Genomic DNA, 21,627 nt, shown 5'->3' on the forward strand with positions numbered 1-21,627 from the left:
AGGTAAAGAATGGAGATTCCAGCAAAGTCATCGAGGCATGAAGTTCATTTTTCCTTCAAGGATGAGCAAGTTCTGGGTTGTTGTTGGGTTTTTGTTGTTGTTGTTGTTTTGCTGTTGTTTTTGAGATGAGGTCTTGCTCTGTCACCCAGGCTAGAGTGCAGTGGTGCAATCTCGGCTCACTGCAACCTCTGCCTCCCAGGTTCAAGCGACTCTCCTGCTTCAGCCTCTCGATTAGCTGGGACTACAGACATGCACCACCACGCCCAGCTAATTTTTGTATTTTTAGTAGAGATGGGGTTTCGCCATGTTGGCCAGGCTGTTCTCGAACTCCTGGCCTCAGATGATCCACCTGCCTTGGCCTCCCAAAGTGCTGGGATTACAGGCATGAGCCATTGTGCCCAGCCCTCTCTCCTGGTCATCGCTTCCTCCTGCCCCAAAATTCTCTCAACCCTCTCAAGAACAGCAACACGGGAAGAAAAATACAACTAAAAACTGAACTGAATTAATCTAACCTGCCACTTTTCACCACGATTTAAACCTTCTGTCTTGGCCAGGCACAGTGGGTCACGCCTAGCACTTTGAGAGGCCAAAAGCAGGTGGATGGCTTGAGCTCAGGAGTTCCAGACCAGGCAGTTGTAACCAGGAGGGAGTATTATGCATGTGTAAGTATAATATAGAATGTGTGGCACTCTACGTTTATTGTTACTATCAAATCCTCATTACAATATGAACTATTATTATACCTGTTTTATAGATGAGGAAACCTGAGGAAACCTTTTATAGATGAGGCACAAAGTCCCTGATTTTGAACCAAAGCAGTTTCTCTAAATCTGCTCTTCACCACCACACTATTAGAAACAAGTTGGAGTCCAGGTGCGGTGGCTTACACCTGTAATCCCAACACTTTGGGAGGCTGAAGTGGGCAGATCACAAGGTCATGAGTTTGAGGCCAGCCTGACCAACATGGTGAAACCCGTCTCTACTAAAAATACAAAACTTAGCCAGGCATGTTGGCACACACCTGTAATCCCAGCTACTCAGGGGGCTGAGGCAGGAGAACTGTTTGAACCTTGGAGTCGGAGGTTGCAGTGAGCCAAAATTGTGCCACTGCACTCCAACCTGGGTGAAAGAGTGAGACTCCATCTCAATAAATAAATCTCAAAACTTATTTTCTTAGACAGAAAGAAAAAAACCCGAAGGGTGAGCACATCTAGAACTCAAGCCCTTTCCCCACATTAAGAGTTCCCTCTGAGAACATTGAAAACATGCCTAGGACACTCTGCCTCCCTTACCTTAACCTTCAGATTTCATGGTTTTGAGACCTCTTGAGCAAAACTCAACCAGGGCTAACAAATAAGACTGGATTGAGCGGCCGGGCGCGGTGGCTCAAGCCTGTAATCCCAGCACTTTGGGAGGCCGAGGCGGGTGGATCACGAGGTCAAGAGATCGAGACCATCCTGGTCAACATGGTGAAACCCCGTCTCTACCAAAAATACAAAAAATTAGCTGGGCATGGTAGCGCATGCCTGTAATCCCAGCTACTCAGGAGGCTGAGGCAGGAGAATTGCCTGAACCCAGGAGGCAGAGGTTGCGGTGAGCCGAGATCGCGCCATTGCACTCCAGCCTGGGTAACAAGAGCGAAACTCCCTCTCATAAAAAAAAAAAAAAAAAAAAAAAGAAGACTGGATTGAGAACTCCAGGGAGGGAGGATGGAGGGATGGGGATGGGCTTTGAGAAATGCCAGGCAAAAAATAATGCAACTCTCAATTGTTCGTGCATGACAGTGAGCTAAAGTGCCCTGCCAATGACTCCTTGTTTGAGAGTCTCCCTTTAACATTCTTTCCTAAAACCTGTAATCTGTCCCTTTCCCCTGCCCCCAGGATTCCCAGCAAGGGTAGTGATCTGAGGAGGAATTTACTCTCTCACCTTTGTCCCCAGGCCTGGCACCTCACATGGATAACAACTCTCTCCCAACATTGGCCCAGGGACACATCTTACCCTAAACAAACCAACCTCTCCTCACATCCCCCACTCTGTACTTTCACTAACTATGCATTGGCAGATTCTGCCAAGTTCTACCTGTAACTGGCTTCATTTTCAAGTCAGATGTTTGGCAGCTGCTCTATCGCCTGCAACAAGGAGCCATGCCAGCTGGACATACACTTCTTCCAGGACTCCTGGCAGCCAGGACAGAATTGAGACCACAGCTGTTGAGACCCTGAGCCCTGGGTCTGTGTTCCTCAAGAAGGGCCTCCCCCAGCAATGACCTCCTCATTGCTCCTGGCGTTTCTCCTCCTGGCTCCAACTGCAGCAGCCACTCCCAGAGCTGGCGGCCAGTGTCCAGCATGTGGGGGGCCCACCTTGGACCTGGAGAGCCAGCGGGAGCTGCTTCTCGACCTGGCCAAGAGAAGCATCTTGGACAAGCTGCACCTCCGCCAGCGCCCAACACTGAACCATCCTGTGTCCAGAGCTGCTCTGAGAACCGCACTGCAGCGCCTCCACGGGCTCCCACAGGGGGCACTTCCGGAGGACAACAGGGAACAGGAATGTGAAATCATCAGCTTTGCCAAGACAGGTGGGTTCCTGGTCTGTAGCTCTTCCCCAGAACTTGACCTCTCAAGGAAAGGAAAGGTTTCCTCACCAGTCTTACTTCTGACTCCCTCCCCAAAAACCATCCAACCCCTGCCTTCCACAGGCTATAATCTCCTTATTCTGGGCATTCCACAACCCCCACATCCCCCTGGGGCTCACTCTGGTACCTCAGACCTGACCAATAGGCAGCTGGAAAGCTGGTAAATTTCACTTCTTTTGAGATTGACTGCTGTCATCTCCTCTGGCTCCTCTCTCTGCAGGTCCCACAAGCCCACAGGCTGTGGTGTGAGCCCATCCCCTTCCTGGGCCTGCACACAGCAGCTGGGAGCTGGGGAGTCTCTCCTTTCTCTGGCCCCAGGATCTAGGCCCTCCCTTCCCCTCTCCTCCAGATGCCTCATTTGAGGAAAAGAAGAAAAAATAAAACACCAAGACTGTAATACCTCTCCATATGTCATGTTCACATGTATACCTCAGGTCCCCATATCAGAGAACAGGGTCAAAATGGGACTCCAAAAGATGGATAAAGGGGCTGGGCACTGGGCACAGTGGCTCATGCCTGTAATCCCAGCTACTCGGAAGGCAGGAGGATTACTTGAAGCCAGGATTTCAAGACCAGCCTGAGCAACATAGTAAGACCCTGGCCGGGCGCGGTGGCTCAAGCCTGTAATCCCAGCACTTTGGGAGGCCGAGGCGGGTGGATCACAAGGTCAAGAGATCGAGACCATCCTGGTCAACATGGTGAAACCCCGTCTCTACTAAAAATACAAAAAAATAGGCCGGGCGCGGTGGCTCAAGCCTGTAATCACAGCACTTTGGGAGGCCGAGGCGGGTGGATCACGAGGTCAAGAGATCGAGACCATCCTGGTCAACATGGTGAAACCCCGTCTCTACTAAAAATACAAAAAATTAGCTGGGCATGTTGGCGCGTGCCTGTAATCCCAGCTACTCAGGAGGCTGAGGCAGGAGAATTGCTTGAACCCGGGAGGCGGAGGTTGCGGTGAGCCGAGATCACGCCATTGCACTCCAGCCTGGGTAACAAAAGCAAAACTCCGTCTCAAAAAAAAAAAAAAAAAAAAAAATACAAAAAAATAGCTGGGCATGGTGGCACGTGCCTGTAATCCCAGCTACTTGGGAGGCTGAGGCAGGAGAATTGCTTGAACCCAGGAGGAGGAGGTTGCGGTGAGCCAAGAGCGTGCCGTTGCACTCCAGCCTGGGTAACAAAAGTGAAACTCCGTCTCAAAAAAACAAAAAACAAACAAACAAACAAAACAAAAAAAAAAAAAAAATAGCAAGACCCTGTCTCTTTTTAAAAAAAAACTTCTTTTTTTTTTTTTTTTTTTTTTTGAGACAGAGTCTTGCTGGAATGCAGTGGTATGATCACAGTTCACTGCAGCCTCAACCTCACAGGCTCAAGTGATCCTCCACCTCAGCCTCCTAAGTAGCTGGGAGTACAGGCCTGTGGCACCAAGCCTGGCTAATGTTTTTACATTTTTTTGTAGAGACATGGTTTCCTCATGTTGCCCAGGTTGGTCTTGAACTTTGAGGCTCAAGCAATCTACTTTCCTTGGGCTCACAAAGTTCTAGGATTACAGGCAGGAGCCTCCGCCCCCCAGCCTAAAAATTAGCTGGATGTGGTGGAGTGCACCTGCAGTCTCAGCTATTTGGGAGACTGAGATGGAGGATCACTTGAGCCCAGGAGTTTGAGACTGCGCTGAACTATATTTGCACCACTGCCCTCCAGCCTGGGCAACAGAGTGAGACCCCCATTGCTAAAATTAATTAATTAATTAAAGAAAGATGGATAAAAGACAAGAAGGAGGAGAGAGAGTTACTTCCATAGACAGGGAAATAGTTGGAGAATATACTGAACAAATGATGAATTCTAAGCCAGGACTCTAGAAAATGCAAATTGAGCCTTTTGCAAGCTCTTTTTTAGCTCTGGAAGACCCTTCCCATTTCTGGCCCCTCATTCCCTCTTGTTTTTTGTTTTTGAGACAGAGTTTTACTTTGTTGCCTAGGGTGGAGTGCAATGGCACAATCTTAGCTCACTGCAACCCCCACGTCCTGAGTTCAAGCCATTTCCTGCCTCAGCCTCCCAAGTAGCTGAGACTGCAGGCCCATGCCACCACACCCGGCTAATTTTTGTATTTTTAATAGAGACAGTGTTTCACCATGTTGGCCAGGCTGGTCTTGAACTCCTGACCCCAAGTGATCGGCTCACCTCGGCCGCCCAAAATGCTAGGATTACAGGCGTCAGCACAACCCCTACCCCCCGCCCCCAACCTGTTTTAAGACCCAGCTTGAACTGGAGCTAGATAGCCTGGGCTCAGATTCTTGCTCAGCCATTTATTAGCTGTTTGGCCTGGTGGTTAATAGTTTTCTCGGCCGGGTGCAGTGGCTCAAGCCTATAATCCCAGCACTTTGGGAGGCCGAGGCAGGTGGATCACAAGGTCAAGAGATCGAGACCATCCTGGTCAACATGGTGAAACCCCATCTCTACTAAAAATACAAAAAAATCAGCTGGGCATGGTGGTACGTGCCTTTAATCCCAGCTACTCAGGAGGCTGAGGCAGGAGAATTGCCTGAACCCAGGAGGCGGAGGTTGCGGTGAGCCGAGATCGCGCCATTGCACTCCAGCCTGGGTAACAAGAGCAAAACTCCATCTCAAAAAAAAAAAAAAAAAAATAGTTTTCTCATTTGTTAAATGGGGATAATAAGAGGATAGTTGAGAGAATTATATGGGCTGACACAGGTAAAGTACTTTGAATGCTAAAGTGGGAGGGAGCAGGAACTAGGGGGTAGAGTCAGTGCCTGCCCATGAGGGGATTATGGTGAGGGTCCTCTTCTCTCTGTAACCTTCATGGAGGAAAGGGGCGAGGCAGCTCTCTGGAAATCTTTTATAAAGGCACTAATCTTATTAATGAGGGCTCCAGCCTCATAACTTAATCACCTCCCAAAGGCTCCACTTCCTAATACCATCACTTGGGGTTTAAGATTTCAACATACAAATTTTGAGGGGACACAAATGTTCAGTCCATAACAGCCTCTCTCCATGAAGCTTCTTATCATTCAGTGGTCTAGCCCAAGCTTCTTTAGAGAATCTTGGCTATATTCCAAGAGGATAATTTCAATGTGTAAATTATTGTCAAGCTTCTATATATACCTTGCTTGCTAATGTTCCATTGACAAAATGTACCATTGACAAAGCAAGTCAGTGTAGCCACGCCCAGAATCAATCACTGTGAGATGGAACTACATGACAGCTATGAGGTACTATTTATTGGGGGCTACCAATCTAGCAGTCTACTAAAGTCTGCCCTCTGGCCCCTAACAAATTATATCCCTCCCACAAGCAAAATATAGTCATCCTCTCCCAACTACCCCCATCAAACTTTCATCCCTTTATGGCATCAGGATCAGGCTTGAAGTTCAGCATCTCATCACCTGAATTAAGTGCAAATATAGGTGAGGCTCCTCTGGTACATTTCCTCAGTGCAGGGGCCTTCAGGAGTGTCCTAGCGCTGGTTTATACTGACTTAATGAAAGCTGATTGTGAACATCTTCTCCCAGCTCAGCATTCAGTGATGTCGCATTAGCAGCTTGAAATCAGCCATGGTGGGAGAATTTATATTATAAAAATTGACAAGCTGGGCGCGGTGGCTCAAGCCTGTAATCCCAGCACTTTGGGAAGCCAAGGCGGGTCGATCGCGAGGTCAAGAGATCAAGACCATCCTGGTCAACATGGTGAAACCCCGTCTCTACTAAAAATACAAAAATTAGCTGGGCGTGGTGGCGCGTGCCTGTAATCCCAGCTACTCAGGAGGCTGAGGCAGGAGAATTGCCTGAACCCAGGAGGCGGAGGTTGCGGTGAGCCGAGATTGCGCCATTGCACTCCAGCCTAGGTAACAAGGGCGAAACTCCGTCTCAAAAAAAAAAAAAGAAAAAAGAAAAAGAAAAGAAATTGACAAAGACTGCAAATCAGGGTTTTTGATTTTTTTCCCCTGGAGTTATTAAACATTTACCAGCTATCTTGGTACATAGTAAAATGATTGGGAAGAAAAAAAAAAACATTTACCAGCATACCACTGTCTGTGTCCTAAAAATATAAGCTCTCTGCCTCCCATGCACTTAACATACAATGCTGAGACAGGATCAACATAATAGATACTGCTGTTCAAACTGGGATATAGGAGAGTAGGAGACACAGAGCAGTGACTGATCCATAAAACTTCTGATATTCAGGCTGGGCGCAGTGGCTCATGCCTGTAATCCCAACACTTTGGGAGGCCAAGGCGGGCAGATCACCTGAGATCAGGAGTTTAAGATTAGCCTGACCAACATGGGGAAACCCCGTCTCTACTAAAAATAAAAAATAAAAAAAATTATCTGGGGCCGGGCGCGGTGGCTCAAGCCTGTAATCCCAGCACTTTGGGAGGCCGAGACGGGTGGATCACGAGGTCAAGAGATCGAGACCATCCTGGTCAACATGGTGAAACCCCGTCTCTACTAAAAATACTAAAAATTAGCTGGGCATGGTGGCGCGTGCCTGTAATCCCAGCTACTCAGGAGGCTGAGGCAGGAGAATTGCCTGAACCCAGGAGGCGGAGGTTGCGGTGAGCCGAGATCGCGCCATTGCACTCCAGCCTGGGCAACAAGAGCGAAACTCTGTCTCAAAAAAAAAAAAAAAAAAAAATTATCTGGGTGTGGTGGCGCATGCCTGTAATCCCAGCTACTAGCGAGGCTGAGGCAGGAGAATCGCTTGAACCCAGGAGGCAGAGGTTGCGGTGAGCCGAGAGTGCGCTATTGCACTCCACCCTAGGCAACAAGAGCAGAAAATTCTGTCTCAAAAAACAAAACGAAACAAAACAAAACAAAAACAAAAAACAAAAAACTTCTTATATTCATCCAGGCAAATATCTAGGTCCACTCCAAATCCAGAATGCCTTTGGTTAGTTACAGCCTGGTTCTGCTCCCTAGTATTTCCCATTGCTCACGACTGCTCTCCTGGACTTCCAAATCCACCCTCTCAGTCCTTGGCACTCTACCTGCTGAGATGTCTTTCCTTTTAAATAAATAAGAAATTATCTGTGTTTGCAGCTAAGTAGTTTTCTCAGCCTACTTTTTGACCAGTGTTGGGGGCCCAGAGACCTCTTTTTATTTTGAATTGTCCCTTTTAGTCCAAACTGGTGCTGCTTTCAGTATTAAACTTTTCTTTAAAATTCTGTGGGTCCTGTAAATAATAAATTGTAGTCTACTCAATTACACAGAAGGCATTCCATTCTATCAAGACAGACCCTTCTTTAGGTGACAAGTCTGTGTCATGGGATAACACCTTTAGGATGTTTAGAGGTGCGTTTGTGTAGTTGCAAGGGTTTACAGAACATCGTCTTTAATTTTAGATCTCAAAAAGATAATAGATCTTAACAAACAAAGAGGTTTTTTTTATTTGTTTTTTAAAGATGGTCTCACTATGTTTCCCAGGCTGGAGTATAGTGGCTATTTCCAGCCTCAGTAATACACATTATAGCCTCAAACTCCTGGCCTCAAGGGATCCTCCTGCCTCAGCCTCCTGAGTAGCTGGGGCTGCAGGCATGTGCTCCCATGGCCAGCTAACAAAAGGTTTTATAGCTGACCCTTTATTTGTTTTGATCTTCACTCTGAGGCCCTGTATTACTGGAAATGCCAGGGATTTGATTTTTGCCTTAAGGTAATTTCTTACTTTAAAAGCCTTTTGTCAGAGAGGAAGAATGAAAAAGAATTTTTGTTGTTAGTTTTCTTTTCTTTGTTTTATCTGTACAACATGAAGAAAAAGGTTTGGTTTTGGTTTTGGTTTTGGTTCTGTTTTCTGAAAAATTAGCAACATAGAGTAAAGGGTTTTATTTTTTAATTTAGCAAGTCCTTTTAGAAATATTTTCTTTAAATTTTGCTTGAAAATTGAACAGTTCCTTTTTTAGTTCATCTCTCTCCTGAAATGCCTTATCTTAGGCAACTAAAATATACCAATTGGCATTTTCAGCATTCTGCCTAGAAATACCATTAGCTAAATTCACAACTTTGTTAGATATCTTTCCTGGCTTCTAAGTTACCACAGGTGATAGCCAATACACAACACAAGCTCTCCTTTCTTCAGCTTCCAATAGCAATTTCCTCACTGTTCTTCCTGCCTTCACTAACAGTTTCTTCCCTGTCCTTCTAACTTCTGCCTGCCACTCATTCCTGAAGCCAGTGCAACTGACCAAGCACAGTGGCTCATGCCTGTAATCACAGCACTTTAGGAGGCCAGAGTGGGAGAATCACTTGAGGCCAGGAGTTTGAGACCAGCCTGGTCAACATAGCAAGATATTGTTTCTTAAAAAAAAAAAAAAAAAAAATTCCAGGTGTGGTGGCTCACGCCTGTAATCCAAGCACTTTGGAGGCCAAGGCGGGCAGATCACCTGAGGTTGGGAGTTCAAGACCAGCCTGACCAACATGATGAAACCCTGTCTATAAAAAAAAAATAAAATAAAAAATAAAAGCTAGTGCAACATATTTTAGGTTGTCGTGATGGTAGCACCCCACTTCTGGTACTAATTTTTGTTTCAGTTACTTATTAATATAACAAACCAGCCCAAAACATAGAGGCTTAAAATAATACACTCATTATTTCTCATAATTTTCTTTTTTTTGAGATGGAGTCTCACTCTGTTGCCCAGGCTGGCATGCAGTGGCACAATCTTGGGTCAGTAGAACCTCCACCTCCAGAGTTCAAGCAATTCTCTTCCTTCAGCCTCCCTAGTAGTTGGGATTACAGGTGCCCACCACCACACCTGGCTAATTTTTGTATTTTTAGTAGAGACAGGGTTTTATCATGTTGGACAGGCTGGTCTTGAACGCCTGAGCTCAACTAATCCGCCTACCTCAGCCTCCTAAAGTGCTGGGATTACAAGTATGAGCCACCATGCCCCAGCCACACTCATGATTTTGTGGCTTGACTGTACTGTGTTCCATGTGGTGTAGCTGAAGTCTCCTATACAATTGCATTCATCTGGGGACTCCGATGGGACTGGAACATACAAGATGATCTCTAATCCTCCAAAGTCTCTCTCTACATGGCTTCTCATAATTTAGTAAACTAGCTCAACTTCCTTTAAAGCACTGTGACTGGCTTCCAAGAGTGCAATGCCTCAATATGTAAGTACTCAATAAGCACCATGCTTGCAAATGTCTCACTAGCCAAATCAAGTCACATGGTTAAACCAGAATTAATAGGGGGAGGGACTGCACAAAGCCATGAATATTGGGAGGTGTTGGTCACTGGGGACAACAGTGTAATAGTCTATTACATCCCCTGTTGGTCTTGTTTTCCTGCCATAACTGGAGTGACATAAAAGGTACTAACTATAGGGTGCTTTGTGACCTAGCAAGAAAAAAATTAGTTGGGCCAGTCATACTTTTTTAGGACTTTGGAATTGGGACCCTGGAAGATCTTCCCACTTACTTAGGAGGAGCTGAGCAAAAGTCCTGTAGACTTGGGACCAGGGCAACAATTTTGGGACCTGGGGAAGCTGACAAGGAGGCAGAAGTAGTAGATCCACAGAGAGATAAGAGTGGAATTGACTTATGTAGAGAGAGAAAGAGATGAGAGAGATCTTGTTGGCAGCCTTATTCCTGCCAGGTGCAGTGGCTCATGCCTGTAATCTCAGCACTTTGGGAGGCTGAGGTGGGCAGATCACCTGAGGTCAGGAGTTCAAGACCAGCCTGACCAACATGGTGAAACCCCGACTCTACTAAAAATACAAAAAATTAGCCAGGCATGGTGACAGGCATCTGTAATCCCAGCTACTTGGAAGACTGAGGCAGGAAAATTGCTTGAACCTGACAGGCAGAGATTGCAGTGAGCCAAGATTGTGCCACTGCACTCCAGCCTGAGCAACAGAAAAAGACTCTGTCTCAAAAAAAAAAAATTTTTTTTTTAATGGAGATGGGGGTCTTACTATGTTGCCCAGACCGATCTTAAACTCCTGGCCTTAAGTGATCCTCTCACCTTGGCCTCCCAAAGTGCTGAGATCGTAGGCATGAGTCAATGTGCCAAGCCTCAATCCTGTACAAGGAAATCTAAATGTATCCCCCAATACAGACCTATTCCTTCTCTAAACTTCTCCTTCTCTGTAAATGCATTGCTTAAGGCAAAATCTTGATTGCGTTTATCGCCTGGTTTGAAATTATCTGAAAGTTTTATCAACTTTACTTTTTTTTTTTTTGGTGAGACAGAGCCCCCCTCTGTCACCCAGGCTGGAGTGCAGTGACACACACCATCTCGCTCACTGCAACCTCGGTCTCCCGGGTTTAAGCAATTCTCTGCTTCAGCCTCCTGAGTAGCTAGGATTACAGGTGCCCACCACCACGCCCAGCTTATTTTTTGTATTTTTAGTAAAGACAGACAGACTTTCACTATCTTGGCCAGGCTGGTCTTGAACTCCTGACCTCGTGATTCATCTGCCTTGGCCTCCCAAAGTGCTGGGATTACAAGCATGAGGCACTGCACTTGGCCATATCAACTCTACTTCTAATTCGTAATATAATTTCATTTCTCTCCGCCTCCTCTACTACACATTAGTCCAACTCAACAATCATCTTTTTCTTCACCTATAGCTTTAGTTCACTAAGGTGATTCACTCTTGCCCACCAAACATTCTCCAAATATCAGCCAGTGATCTTTTTATAAATTTGATCAGTTTTATCTTCTCAGCTTAAAACACTTCAAAGTCTTCACTTTGCTTTTTGGATAAAATCTAAACTCATAAAACAGAAAACTTGTTTGATTAGGTGGTCTGACACTTAACTACTACACCCTACCTATACTGGCCTTTTTCTGTTCCTCAAATCCACCAAACATAAAGCCATCCCATAGCCTTTACACTTGCTAATCCCTTTCCCTGGAATGTCTTTCCAAGATCTTTGAATGATTGACTTCTTTTTGGCATGCTCTCCTCCTCAGAGAGGCTCTCCTCCTCAGAGAGGCTTCTGGCTTCTTTCCTAGTCTATCTAAAGCAGCCTTCAGCCAGGCGTGGTGGCACATGTCTGTAATCACAGCACTATGGGAGGTCAAGGTAGCAGGATTGCTTGAGGCCAGGAGTTTCAGACCAACTGGGAAACAGAGTGAGACCCTGTCTCTACAAGAAGTAGAGTGGGCCGGATTCCAGTGGCGAGAACTCGGCTCACTGCCACCTGTGCCTCCTGGGTTTAAGCAATTCTCCTGCTTCAGTCTCCTGAATAGCTGAGATTATAGGTGCCCACCACCATGTGCCAGCTAATTTTTGTATTTTTAGTGGAGATGGGGTTTTGCCATGTTGGCCAGGCTGGTCTCAAACTCCTGAGCTCAGGTGATCCACCTACCTCAACCTCCCACAGTGCTGGGATTATAGGCATGGGCTACCACGCCTGCCATAAAGCATTTCCTGCTAAAAAAAAAAAAAAAAAAAAAAAAGTAGCTAAGGCCAAATTACAATGGGTATCTGCTTCCAAAAAGAGTTAGGACTTTATTAACCAATAAGATTTTTGAGACTATGAATTTTATAATCATCCATTTTTTGGGAAACTAATTGTACTGTTAACATAAAAGAGTTAAATAAATGAAAGACCATTCAACAAGTGTTTTTGTTTGTTTGTTTGTTTTTGAGAGTCTGGCTCTGTCATCCAGGCTGGAGTGCAGTGGTGCAATCTCAGCTCACTGCAACCTCCGCCTTCTGAGTTTAAGCATTCTCCTGCCTCAGACTCCAGAGTAACTGGGATTACAGGTATGTGCCTCCATGCCCAGCTAATTTTTTTTTTTTTTTTTTTTTTTTTTTTACTTCTTGTAGAGACAGGGTCTCACTCTGTTTCCTGGTTGGTCTGAAACTCCTGGCCTTAAGCAATCCTCCCACCTTGACCTCCCATAGTGCTGTGATTACTGGCATGTGCCACCACGCCTGGCTGAAGGCTGCTTTAGATAGACTAGGAAAGAAGCCAGAAGCCTCTCTGAGGAGGAGGGCATCTGAGCTGAATGCCAAAAAGAAGTCAATCATTCAAAGATCTTGGAAAGACATTCCAGGGAAAGGGATTAGCAAGTGCAAAGGCTATGGGATGGCTTTACGTTTGGTGGATTTGAGGAACAGAAAAAGGCCAGTATAGGTAGGGTGTAGTAGTTAAGTGTCAGACCACCTAATCAAACAAGTTTTCTGTTTTAAGGAGTTTAGATTTTATCCAAAAAGCAAAGTGAAGACTTTGAAGTGTTTTAAGCTGAGAAGATAAAACTGATCAGATTTATAAAAAGATCACTGGCTGATATTTGGAGAATGTTTGGAGGGCAAGAGTGAATCACTTTAGTGAACGAAAACTATAGTTGAAGAAAAAGATGATTGTTCTTCCATCATGGAAAGGACAGAGGTTTAAAAAATAAAAATAGAGGCCGGGGACAGTGGCTCAAGCCTGTAACCCCAGCACTTTGGGAGGCCGAGGCGGGTGGATCACGAGGTCGAGAGATCAAGACCATCCTGGTCAACATGGTGAAACCCCGTCTCTACTAAAAATACAAAAAATTAGCTGGTGGCACGTGCCTGTAATCCCAGCTACTCAGGAGGCTGAGGCAGGAGAATTGCCTGAACCCGGGAGGCGGAGGTTGCGGTGAGCCGAGATCGCGCCATTGCACTCCAGCCTGGGTAACAAGAGCAAAACTCCGTCTCAATAAATAAATAAATAATAAAAAAATAAAAAGAAAAAGATGATTGTGAGTTGGACTAATGTGTAGTAGAGGAGGTGGAGAGAAATGAAATTATATTATGAGTTAGAAGTAGAGTTGATATGGCCAAGTGCAGTGCCTCATGCTTGTAATCCCAGCACTTTGGGAGGCCAAGGCAGATGAATCACGAGGTCAGGAGTTCAAGACCAGCCTGGCCAAGATAGTGAAAGTCTGTCTTTACTAAAAATACAAAAAATAAGCTGGGCGTGGTGGTGGGCACCTGTAATCCTAGCTACTCAGGAGGCTGAAGCAGAGAATTGCTTAAACCCGGGAGACCGAGGTTGCAGTGAGCGAGATGGTGTGTGTCACTGCACTCCAGCCTGGGTGACAGAGGGGGTCTCTGTCTCACCAAAAAAAAAAAAAAAAAAGTAAAGTTGATAAAACTTTCAGATAATTTCAAACCAGGCGATAAACGCAATCAAGATTTTGCCTTAAGCAATGCATTTACAGAGAAGGAGAAGTTTAGAGAAGGAATAGGTCTGTATTGGGGGATACATTTAGACTTCCTTGTACAGGATTGAGGCTTGGCACATTGACTCATGCCTACGATCTCAGCACTTTGGGAGGCCAAGGTGAGAGGATCACTTAAGGCCAGGAGTTTAAGATCGGTCTGGGCAACATAGTAAGACCCCATCTCCATTAAAAAAAAAATTTTTTTTTTGAGACAGAGTCTTTTTCTGTTGCTCAGGCTGGAGTGCAGTGGCACAATCTTGGCTCACTGCAATCTCTGCCTGTCAGGTTCAAGCAATTTTCCTGCCTCAGTCTTCCAAGTAGCTGGGATTACAGATGCCTGTCACCATGCCTGGCTAATTTTTTGTATTTTTAGTAGAGTCGGGGTTTCACCATGTTGATCAGGCTGGTCTTGAACTCTTAACCTTAGGTTATCTGCCCACCTCAGCCTCCCAAAGTGCTGGGATTACAGGCGTGAGCCACTACACCTGGCTAATGATTTTTTTTTTATTAAAAAAAGAAGAGAGGCCGGGCGCGGTGGCTCACGCCTATAATCCCAGCACTTTGGGAGGCCGAGGCGGATGGATCACAAGGTCAAGAGATCAAGACCATCCTGGTCAACAAGGTGAAACCCCGTCTCTACTAAAAATACAAAAATTAGCTGGGCATGGTGGCGCGCGCCTGTAATCCCAGCTACTCAGGAGGCTGAGGCAGGAGAATTGCCTGAACCCAGGAGGCGGAAGTTGCGGTGAGCCAAGATCGCGCCATTGAACGCCAGCCTGGGTAACGAGAGCGAAACTCCGTCTCAAAAAAAAAAAAAAAAGTTGAGATTGGCCAGGCGCTGTGGCTCATACCTGTAATCCCAGCGCTTTGGGAGGCTGAGGCAGGTGGATCATGAGGTAAGGAATTCAAGACTAGCCTGATCAACATGGTGAAACCCCGTCTCCACTAAAAATACAAAAATTAGCCGGGCATGGTGGTACACACCTGTAATCCCATCTTCTCAGGAGGCTGAGGCAGGGGAATGGCTTGAACCCTGTAGGCGGAGGTTGCAGTGAGCCAAGATCAGGCCACTGCACTCCAGCCTGGGCGACAGAGTCTCCGTCAGAAGAAAAAAAAAGAAAAAAACACCACAAGAGATTGAAATGTCATTGGATGTCCAAGTTAAATATTAGATGTCCAAGTCAAATATCAGATAGGCAGCTGGACATACAAGGCTGGGGCTCAGGGAGAGGTCAGGACCAGAGATATATATTTGGAAGTCATCAGCATACAGATAAAATTGAAAGCCATGGGAATGGATGACATCATTCTGGGAGAGGGTAGAGATAGAAAAGAGAAGGAAGCTGATGACTTATTTATTTATTTATTTAAGACAGGGTCTCAGTTTGTTGCAGTAGTGGGTTGCTTTCTCACTATAGCCTTGATCTCCCAGGGTCAAGCGATCCTTCCACCTCAGCCCTCCCTAGTAGCTGGGACTATAGCTGTACACTACCACACCTGGGTAATTTTGTAATTTTTGTAGATACAGGGTTTTGCCATGTTGCCCAGGCTGATCTCAAACTCCTGGACTCAAGCAATCCACCTGTCTCAGTCTCCAAAGTTCCGGGATTACAGGTGTGAGCCACCATGCCTGGCCTGACTTCCAGCATTTAAAGGTTAGGCCAACAAAGAGGAGCTGTCAACAGAGGAGAAAAAGATAGAGTGGCCAGTGTTATAAAAGCCAAGAGAATAAAATATGTAAGAAGGAGGGAGTGGTCGCCTGTGTCCAACACTGCTTGAAGGTCAAGTGAGATGAATATAAATGGATAGATTTGCTGTGTGGAAGATGTTGGTGATCTTGATAAGAGCAATTTCAGTAGAGTGAAGGGAATAGAAACTCAACTAAGATGTTCAATAAGGAAGGTGAGGGATTAAAAGAGGAAATTGGGCAGTAGTAATGGGGATGTAAAGAAATGCACAGACATTACAACCATTCTGGTGAGACAAACTATATGGGGAGTGAAAAAGGTAATCATGAAAGGTTTTCTGTTTGTTTGTTTTTGTTTTTTGAGACGGAGCTTCACTCTGTTGCCCAGGCTGCAGTGCAGTGGTGTGGTCTCGGGTCACTACGACCTCTGCCTCCCGGGTCCAATTGATTTTCCTGCCTCAGCTTCCCAAGTAGCTGGGATTACAGGCATGCACCACCATGCCTGGCTAATTTTTGGATTTTTAGTAGAGATGGGGTTTCACCATGTTGGCCAGGCTGGTCTTGAACTCCTGACCTCAGGTGATCGCCTGGCCTCAGCCTCCCAAAGTGCCAGGATTATAGGCGAGAGCCACCGCACCTGCCTGATCATAGAGTTTTTACAGGTGATAAGGAGGGTAGTGGCATCACCAAGAATGGAAAGATGGGTATATAGGAAGGAAAATAATAATTTTCAGGTTGCAAAAAGTTGATTTAAAAAATAGATATATGTATAGGGCGAGCACGGTGGCTCACACCTGTAATCCTAGCACTTTGTGAGGCCAGGGTGAGCAGATCACCTGAGGTTGACAGTTTGAGACCAGCCTGACAAACATGGGAGAAGCCCCGTCTCTACTAAAAATACAAAATTAGCTGGGCGTGGTGGCACATGCCTGTAATCCCCGCTACTCGGGAGGCTGAGGCAGGAGAATTGCTCGAACCCGGGAGGCAAAGGTTGTGGTGAGCTGAGATTGTGCCATTGCACTCCAGCCTGGGCAATAAGAGCAAAACTCCATCTCAAATATATGTGTGTGTGTGTGTGTGTGTGTGTGCGCGCACGCACGCGCACACGTGCATGTGCTTCTGTTTGTATATATGCACACATATATACATACACACATATATGTATACATACACATATATGTATTTACAAGATGGGTCTTGCCATGTTGCCTGGGCTGATCTTAAACTCCTGGGCTCATGCAATCCTCCCATCTCAGTCTTCCAAGTAGCTGGGATTACAGGCATGCACTACTGCACCCAGCTCTGGGGCAAATTGATTTAATGTGCTGCCAGGATATTCATGTGACAAAAGTAGTTACAAATCTAGGCCTGAAGGTTGGTGATTTCCAAATCCATATGTCCAGTCCAAATATTTAAAGTGGTCTGGACTGGGGATACAGATTTGGGAATCATCAACATAAACATTGTTTTGCAGGCTGGGCACAGTGGCTCAAGCCTGTAATCCCAGCACTTTGGGAGGCCGAGGCGAGTGGATCACGAGGTCAAGAGATCGAGACCATCCTGGTCAATATGGTGAAACCCCGTCTCTACTAAAAATACAAAAAATTAGCTGGGCATGGTGGCGCCTGCCTGTAATCCCAGCTACTCAGGAGGCTGAGGCAGGAGAATTGCCTGAACCCAGGAGGCAGAGGTTGCAGTGAGCCGAGATTGCGCAATTGCACTCCAGCCTGGGTAACAAGAGCGAAACTCCGTCTCAAAAAAAAAAAATTGTTTTGCTTGACCATGAGTCTAATTAAGTGCTTCCTTAATGTAGAATAGAAGGAAATGAAAGTCCAAGACAGATCTTGGAGAACTCTTGTATTGAAAGGATGGTTAACAAAAGACAAAAAAAAAAAAAGAGAGAAAAAGAAAAAAACGGCCGGGCGCGGTGGCTCAAGCCTGTAATCCCAGCACTTTGGGAGGCCGAGGCGGGTGGATCACGAGGTCGAGAGATCGAGATCATCCTGGTCAACATGGTGAAACCCCGTCTCTACTAAAAATACAAAAAATTAGCTGGGCATGGTGGCACGTGCCTGTAATCCCAGCTACTCAGGAGGCTGAGACAGGAGAATTGCCTGAACCCAGGAGGTGGAGGTTGCGGTGAGCCGAGATCGCGCCATTGCACTCCAGCCTGGGTAACAAGAGCGAAACTCCGTCTCAAAAAAAAAAAAAAAAAGAAAAAAAAGAAAAAGAAAAAAACGGAAACGGAGAAGGATGGTCAGAGAGGCAAAGAAAACCATGGAAGAATTATAACAGAGTTGTGTCATGGAAGCCAAGAGAGGAAAGATTTTCAGGAAGGAAAGGGTTGTCAACAGTGCTTAGTCCATTTTGTGATGGTATAACAGAATACCACAGACTACATAATTTGTAATGAGCATAAATGTATTAACTCATGGTTCTGGTGGCTGGGAAGTCCAGGATCAAGGGGCTGGCATCTGGCAAGGGCCTTCTTGCTGTGTTATTCCGTGGTAGAAGGGCAAAGAAAGGTTGGGGCTGAGGGGAATTAAACTTATCCTTTGATAAGGAGCCCATTCCCAAGATAAGGGCATTCATCCATTCATAAAGGTTGTGTTCTCATGACTCAAACACCTCCCATTAAGGCCTGCTTCCCAACACCACTGCATTGCAGATCCAATTTCCAGCCCATGAACTTTGGACGACATGTTTAAACTGTAGCAAATGCCAAGTGCTATATAGACAGCTCAAGAATGCTGAGTATAGAGAAATAGTTGGTAGATTTGACACTAAGAAGGCCACGATGACTGGGGCTTCTTATGTCCACAGGCCTCTCCACCATCAACCAGACTCGTCTTGATTTTCACTTCTCCTCTGATAGAACTGCTGGTGGCATGGAGGTCCAGCAGGCCAGCCTCATGTTCTTTGTGCAGCTCCCTTCCAATACCACTTGGACCTTGAAAGTGAGGGTCCTTGTGCTGAGTCCACATAACACCAACCTCACCTTGGCTACTCAGTACCTGCTGGAGGTGAATGCCAGTGGCTGGCATCAGCTCCTTCTGGGGCCTGAAGCTCAAGCTGCCTGCAGCCAGGGGCACCTGACCCTGGAGCTGGTACCTGAAGGCCAGGTAGCCCGGAGCTCAGTCATCCTGGGTGGAGCTGCCCATAGGCCTTTTGTGGCAGCCCGGGTGAGAGTTGGGGGCAAACACCGGATTCGCCGACGGGGCATCAACTGCCAAGGAGGGTCCAGGATGTGCTGTCGACAAGAGTTTTTTGTGGACTTCCGCGAGATTGGCTGGCACGACTGGATCATCCAGCCTGAGGGCTACGCCATGAACTTCTGCATAGGGCAGTGCCCACTACACATAGCAGGCATGCCTGGTATTGCTGCCTCCTTTCACACTGCCGTGCTCAATCTTCTCAAGGCCAACACAGCTGCAGGCACCACTGGAGGGGGCTCATGCTGTGTGCCCACATCCCGGCGCCCCCTGTCTCTGCTCTACTATGACAGGGACAGCAACATTGTCAAGACTGACATCCCTGACATGGTAGTAGAGGCCTGTGGGTGCAGTTAGTCTATGTGTGGTGTGGGCAGCCCAGGGTGGCGTGGGCAAACATGCCCCCACAGATGTGCACTTCCTTGAGAGGTGGGAATGACCCCATTCTCTGTCCAGAATGTGGACTCCCTCTTCCTGAGCATCTTATGGAAATTACCCCACCTTTGACTCGAAGAGACCTTCATCTAAAGAGTCACTGTCCCATCTTTCTGACCACTACCCTCTTTCCTAGGGCAAAGTCCATCCCGTTAGCCCCACATGCTTACTCCCAACTCCAGGGACTCAGACCCATCTCCAGCTGCAAGCAATGCCATCTAGTTCTCAGGCAAAGACACCCTTAGCTCACCTTTAATTGACCCTGTAACCTACTATGTCTTCCTGTCCTTTCCACTTGATGGTCCCCACTCCAAGATGAGTTGACACAGCCCCTTCTCCTGATTTTTGTAGATCTCCAGAGAGCCCCTTCTTTGGATTCACCGAAGTTTAGATCACTGCTGTCCAAAATAGAGGCTCACTCACCCTCTATTTGTTTCGAGCCCCTTTCCTTCTTACTTGTCCCGGTGAACTGCCGACGCTCTCTTTGCATACCCTCATCCATTTTTTGTCCTTCTCTGCCTTTCTCTGTGCCTTTAAGAGCTGACTCACCTGAGCTCCCCTGCCCTCTGGCTTCCTGCTGAGGCCAGGGCATTTCTTATTCCTGCTCCCTCTCTGCCTAGGTGCCATGGTTTTCTGTGTAACTGGCTGTACTGTGTCCCTATGCTATTAATCTGGCTACCTGCTTCCATGGCCTCAGCTCTGCCTACATTCTGCTACCACTGCTTCAACACTAGTGGGTCCTAATGACTTTCTATGTTGCTAGTCCCTAGGGCTTCAACATCTCTTACTGGTTCCCTTAACTCTACCTATACCTCTGTAAATAAAACAGACAGCTGAATGGTTCCTCTATCTCCTACAAGGGCTCTAACTGGCAGCCCAGATGACACAGAGCCTGCCTGCTTATGCTGTAGTCTGCCTACTCTACTCTCTCTTCACATGGTCTTCTTGGGACTGAGCTATTGTATCCATCTCACACTTTATGCCTCTTCTTTCTTAGCCACCCCTACCCCCCCATCCTTCCAGAACCGTCTTTAGGTCTCATGACTAATAAAAACCTAGGTTTTACCTGTTCCCTCTGTAATCCCTCCAAAAGATGAGACAGATCAATGCTCAGGCATCAAGTAAATTGACCAGCTGTGGGCAAGCAGGTGCGGGAGGCAGAGGCATGCTCAGAGCTGGCTGCCAAACCCTGTGACTTGCCTTCCTTTCACCTGCCCCGGGTGCTCCACCCAGGAGTCCTGCCTGGATGCTGGAACAGGCAAGGGCTGCTGGAGTGGGACAGGGAGAAGAGGAAGGCCTGTGTGAGGAGAGGGTAGCATTTGCCCTGAGACTGGGTCATTTTTAGACCTTTGCCCTTCCTCCCCCAGATCTCCTCCCTTTGGCTGGACAGTCCTGAACCACGAGGTCGATATTGTCTGCAGCCCAAGGCCGAGCTTGCGCAAAACCCATGTGTTCTTTGGTAAACGTGATGTCTGTGTTTGCTCTGCTTATAACCCCCTCCTGTGAGGTTAAGAGGTCCCTGAAATAGGAGCCCTGGAGGGGAAAGTCTGAAAAGGACTCCCTGGAGGCCTGTAAATCTGAGCATGGGGGCTTCCTGAGCAGCCCATGGAAGTTATTGCACCTTTAACTTGAGGAGACCTTCATCCATGGAGCATCTAAGGAGGCCTTCCGGTGTCTCCCCCATATGCCCCCAACCCCCACACCCCCGACCCCCAGATCTAACCTCCTTCCCAATTACAGCTTAGTCCCCAGGGCCAAGACTGGGGTAAGGCAACGTGAATCATTCACCTGGGGTGGGGGATAAATTTTAAGGAGGTGGTAAAAAATGTATTAATCAAGATAAGATTTCAATGCAATACTTTTTAAAGTCAAAATTGATGCAAAAAAAATCCATGATGAACAAAATAGCCTATTTTTAAATAAAAACAGGATCAGCATTATTTCCTTTCTTTTTTGGCTCTGCCTTTTGTAAAACAGGGAGAGAGAGGGTCTGTCTTCTTCCAAACATTTTCTTCTAGAGCTTCCTAGCTCCTACCTTTAGACTCCTGCAGGCTTTTCTCATTTGAGCAAGATAACCACTCCCATTCCGCTTCTTCTACTTCCTTACCCACCTCCAAGCCTGTCGCTATCCCCCAGCCCCCAACCAGGTTTGTGGTAGGGCAGGCAGTGAGGCAGATGGCTGGGGTATTTATAACTCAGGAGCACTTCTTGGGAAAAGTGACTAAGATGCTAAGAGCATATTTATAGCTGAGCTCTGACGTAAGTGTCAGTGGGGAGGTAGGACCAGGCCAGGCACAGTAGCAAGGGGGTGGAAGAGCTAGAAATTGGGGGCACCTGACAGTGAGGGTGGGGCGAGGTGGGGTCAGTGACTCCTGCAGCCACTTTTTGTCACCTCCCCTGACTCTGCCTACTGATACCAACAGGTAAGTCTTCCGAGGCACCACCATGGATAGACACCTCCGCTTTGCCAACCCAATGTTCAGACCCCAGGG

General features: G+C 46.7%; 1 protein-coding gene across 2 annotated transcripts; it reads left to right on the top strand.

The window, feature by feature from the left end:
- Positions 1-2,059: 2,059 nt before the first annotated feature.
- On the top strand, positions 2,060-21,066 carry INHBC (inhibin subunit beta C). Of its 2 annotated transcripts, XM_074402795.1 has the most exons (3): positions 2,060-2,575; positions 18,312-19,030; positions 20,503-21,066. In XM_074402795.1, the coding sequence occupies exons 1-3, from the start codon at positions 2,263-2,265 to the stop codon at positions 20,596-20,598; spliced, it is 1,128 nt and encodes a 375-aa protein (XP_074258896.1). In that variant the 5' UTR covers positions 2,060-2,262; the 3' UTR covers positions 20,599-21,066. The 2 variants fall into 2 exon arrangements, with proteins under 2 accessions (XP_074258896.1, XP_003926515.1); XM_003926466.4 differs by having other exon boundaries at positions 18,312-20,596.
- Positions 21,067-21,627: the final 561 nt, after the last annotated feature.

Source organism: Saimiri boliviensis, chromosome 7 (genome assembly GCF_048565385.1).
Source record: "Saimiri boliviensis isolate mSaiBol1 chromosome 7, mSaiBol1.pri, whole genome shotgun sequence".
NCBI lineage: Eukaryota > Metazoa > Chordata > Mammalia > Primates > Cebidae > Saimiri > Saimiri boliviensis.